General features: G+C 32.5%; 1 protein-coding gene across 1 annotated transcript in view; it reads left to right on the top strand.

The window, feature by feature from the left end:
* Positions 1 to 866: 866 nt before the first annotated feature.
* Positions 867 to 4,118, top strand: part of LOC106471685 (short transient receptor potential channel 6-like) — a gene marked incomplete at both ends in the record, with an annotated part of 24,185 nt that continues 20,933 nt past the window's right edge. Inside the window, 2 exons of the mRNA XM_013932301.1 lie at positions 867 to 1,019; positions 1,263 to 1,456. Coding sequence (XP_013787755.1) covers positions 867 to 1,019; positions 1,263 to 1,456 — 347 coding nt within the window. The remainder of the gene's footprint in view (positions 1,020 to 1,262; positions 1,457 to 4,118) is intronic.

Raw genomic sequence — 4,118 nt, 5'->3', positions numbered from 1 at the left:
ACATATAAGTAACTAACGTGTCCTTAAAAACCATTTAGCATTGCATGGCATTGTATCTGTATGCTCTTGAGAAGTCTGTGAATTATGTTTTGCTATAGGTGACCCCATTCCTCCACAAGGGCATCTTTCAGCTCATGAAGAGTTATGGGCTGAAAAAGATAGGTTGAAACAGCTTGATGGATGGAATTCCAGATATGCTCAATTGAGTTAATGTTTGAAGTAGACTACTCCATATAGACTGATGTCTGCCTTTGAAGAAATTCCTTGGGCATAGTGTGGGTGACATTGTTATCAATAAGGACGAAGTCACCACCAATAGCAACAGTGTACCTTCTCAAATAAATGTTTAGAATGTCATTACTGTAGTGCACAGCTGTTAAAGAGCAGTTTCAGGACATATGACTACGAAACGGTCGTGTTACCACAGTCTGTGAAGTCAAGATAAAATTTGACTCACCTAAGAAGTCAAATCTCTGCTAGTCCACGTTATGAAGTTTTAAGCCCAAAAATGTATTGTTTTTCTGCAAAGTTGAGTCAACGGGACCCTGATACGGGCTTTCTATGACCAGAAACCAGCCTCCGCGAGTTTATTACAGACACTTTGAATTGATAATATAACACTCGTTGTACTTTCTCAAAAGGGTTCTGGCAAACCTATATGGTTAGGAAGTAGTATTTTTTAACAATGTTCTCTTTCAAGCCACTGTATGTAAATTATGCCACCCGATGATGCCAGGTCAACGTGATGACACATAGTGTATTTACATATTTATTGAAGTAAACTCGAAATCTATGCCATCTAAATTGTTAATATAATGTTTTCTCGAATTACCTTACTATATATACCTTTGTTTGGTGTTTCACAGAAATCATCCAAAGAACAACATATTCCTATTCAACACAGAATTGCAACCTTTTGTCGAGACAGGTCTCTACTGAATAAACTTCAAATTACCGAAACTGAATTTTTTAAGGTGGTGGAATCTGGAGATGTCAGTCAGGTGCAGAAGTTTCTTGAGGTACGTAAATTGTCAACACGAAATAAGACTCTTCTCTTTGCCTAATAAAGTAAAAATGAAAACATAATGTTTGTGAGTAAACAGATCATTAAGTGTTCTTATTTAAGTGTGAAATATCTCAATTAGATCTTATTATTTTTAGCTTTTATGGGCAATTCTGTCATTTTAGAAACGTTTCTAAAGTTTAGGGAGGAATGTATTATACTTTTTTTAAATGTATCGAATTATAAGATAATTTTTCAGGAAACGCCTAAAGTGGACCTGAACAGCACTAATTATCAAGGACTAACAGCTTTAGACATTGCTGTTAAGGCCGAAAACATTAGCGTAATCAGTATCTTGCTTGAAAGAGAATCGCTTGTGATTGGAGATGCTGTACACCATGCAGTGTCTACTGGAAACTACGATATTATCAGACTTTTACTTGATACTTTGCGGTATGTTTCCGATAACTTATAGTGTATAATTTATAAAGATTTATCAATTTTAAATAAGTATAAAAATAAACTCATGAGATAAAACTATGTCATTTGTCATCTATTCGTTAATAAAAACTAAGAAATTAGTGAACAAAATATTATTGTTCTAGGTTACATTTTTATCTAATGTAGAAGTTTGTATCGTTTTTGGCTAGAGGGATATTTTTAATGTCAGGTTTCATTCCGTGGCTTAACTTTTGATGAAAGTTTAGAAAAGGATTTGGATATAAAACGCTTGTTTGACGAGACTGGGTTTGATTGTTTCTTACTTTGTTAGTCTGTAACACTTGTTGACTTTATTATTAAGTTAGCGAGTTTATTAGTTGGTTTCTCAGTTTTGTAACTAAGAAGTTAATGTTTCAATGAAATACTACTTATACAGTTAAGGGTCTTAGAAACGAGAAAATGAGCAAGTAAGTGAAGTAATTTTAGTATTATTGTCATCTACCATGAACTTAGGCTGATCAGTGAACTTTAGTTAAGCTAACTTTATAATTGTAGTCGAAGAAATAAAACATTTTCATTATCATTAAATGGGCCAGATTTTACATTATTATTTAATCAAATACTTCAAAAAACTCGCCCAACAATAGAGACAGTTACAACACTGGTGTTAAAAGAATGATTATTTTGATAAAAATCAAATTAAATCAAGACCCAACTTGATGATGAATATGCAGTAAAAGTGGAACAATTATAAATTGGAAAGAGGAGAATTACAATTACAAGTCAAAATATAAGACTTATAAAACATTAAAAACAAAAATCTATGCCATCAAAAGCAAGATTGAGAAAACTATAGGAAATGAACTTATGGATTACAACTGCAAAACTGTATAAGTATAGACGTATTATAATAATAATATCTAAGAATTATAAAAGAACATCAATGAAATACAGAAAAATAATAACAGATTTGAAGAAGCCATTGTATACATACAGAATAATTATAACAATAAGATCAATGAGGTACATAAAAATATCGTTGCTAGGAACTAACCTGAAGGAATGAACCACAAAACTGAATATATTTCAATTACAAATTAAAAAGATATATCAGCAGGAACAGGAGACAACAGTCTTTAGGAAACAGAAACTGCTCCGGGAGTAAGACAGAAAAGAGAATTACCATTAATGTATAAGACGTAGACAGTACATCCAAGACTGTGATAAATCAACTACTGTTAATAAACCAAGGAGATAATATTGTGAAATAAAAAATAGCTCAACTTTCTCAGTTGAAATAAAGAGTACATTAGTTAAAGAAACCTGTCCATGAATCAATGAATGCATTCATGAGAAGTCTTGCAAACAGACATAGATATCATTATTCTACCTGATCTGGTAATCAAAAGTAGAGACATTGTTTCCAGAGATGAATCAAGAAGAGTAATTGATGTAAAAAAGCAAGGGCAATAAAATTCCTGCAAAAGAAATGTTGAAAGTCTCTCTTACAATGTGTAAATAACTGACATAGAGGAAGAGTGCATATTGGTTATAAACTTCTTGTAGAAGCACAGATATGAGGCTAGACTTGGTTCAGACATTTTCATAATTAATGATAAGAAAATCCCTGTGGATTAAGCAACAGTTACATCAACAAAGACAGAATTTTCAATTACTACAAAAATGGAAGTGTAAGATAATAGACAACCAGCTCAAAATGCAGTGGAACATAATCCAGAAAGACAGGCAGTCAAAACCAAATGTCATAAACTGTAATGGTCCTTTCAAGTACACTGGTGGAATAACAGCCAAACAATTAGATCAGGAAAAACTTCACTAGTAGTAAGTCATCCTTCTGAAGAACTTGTATAATGACAACAAATTAGTTTGTTTCTTTGTAAACATTTGCTACAGACTACTACTACTTGAACACAGTTGTAGGCCTAAGTTCACATTTAATGTTTTCACTTTCAACAGAAAGTATGGTATTACCATTATTCTACAAATAAATTAAATTATAAAATTTTACTGTCAATCAGTTCTCAATATTTCAATACTTCACTGATTCTCGAATATATAATGTTGTACCATTGGTCTTTCATTAAACACATTGTTTAAATTATTTGAGGAAAATACTTTGAATTCCTGTTCACGGAACAATGGCAATTATTTTGTTGCTTAACATTTCTACAAATTTAACTTTGTTGTAGCTTGTAGGCCTAAGTTTATATATGATGTTCAAACGGAAATACCTCGTTAGTGGTACTAAGGCTAACATAGAAATACACTTACTTGTGCAATTTCACGTATAATCGATCAAGTAACTGAATATATGCGATAACTAATACTGTTCCAAATGCTTCACTGATTCACTGTTAGCTATAAACACTTACTTAGTACTTCATTTATTCTCGTACTTATGATCCACTGTCGTCTCTCAATACTCCCCAGATATACTAGATTCTTCACATAAGACTTAGAACAGTCTAGGTATTCTAGGCCTACTTTGATAAACTTGTCTGTCTTAACAAAATATTGTTGCGTCAGCGAGATCACGTGACTAGTATCACGCCACTTCTTTCTCTAACCTTCGGAAGATTACTAGATTGGGGATAGTCTGGTATATAAAAGAGGGCCACAACGTGACGGGACAATGTGTAGGTAGTGAGTAATT

The sequence above is a fragment of the Limulus polyphemus genome, unplaced genomic scaffold, assembly GCF_000517525.1.
Source record: "Limulus polyphemus unplaced genomic scaffold, Limulus_polyphemus-2.1.2 Scaffold4788, whole genome shotgun sequence".
Classification (NCBI taxonomy): Eukaryota; Metazoa; Arthropoda; class Merostomata; order Xiphosura; family Limulidae; genus Limulus; species Limulus polyphemus.
Note: the sequence above shows the minus strand (reverse complement) of the source record. Positions and strands in the feature narration are given on the sequence as shown.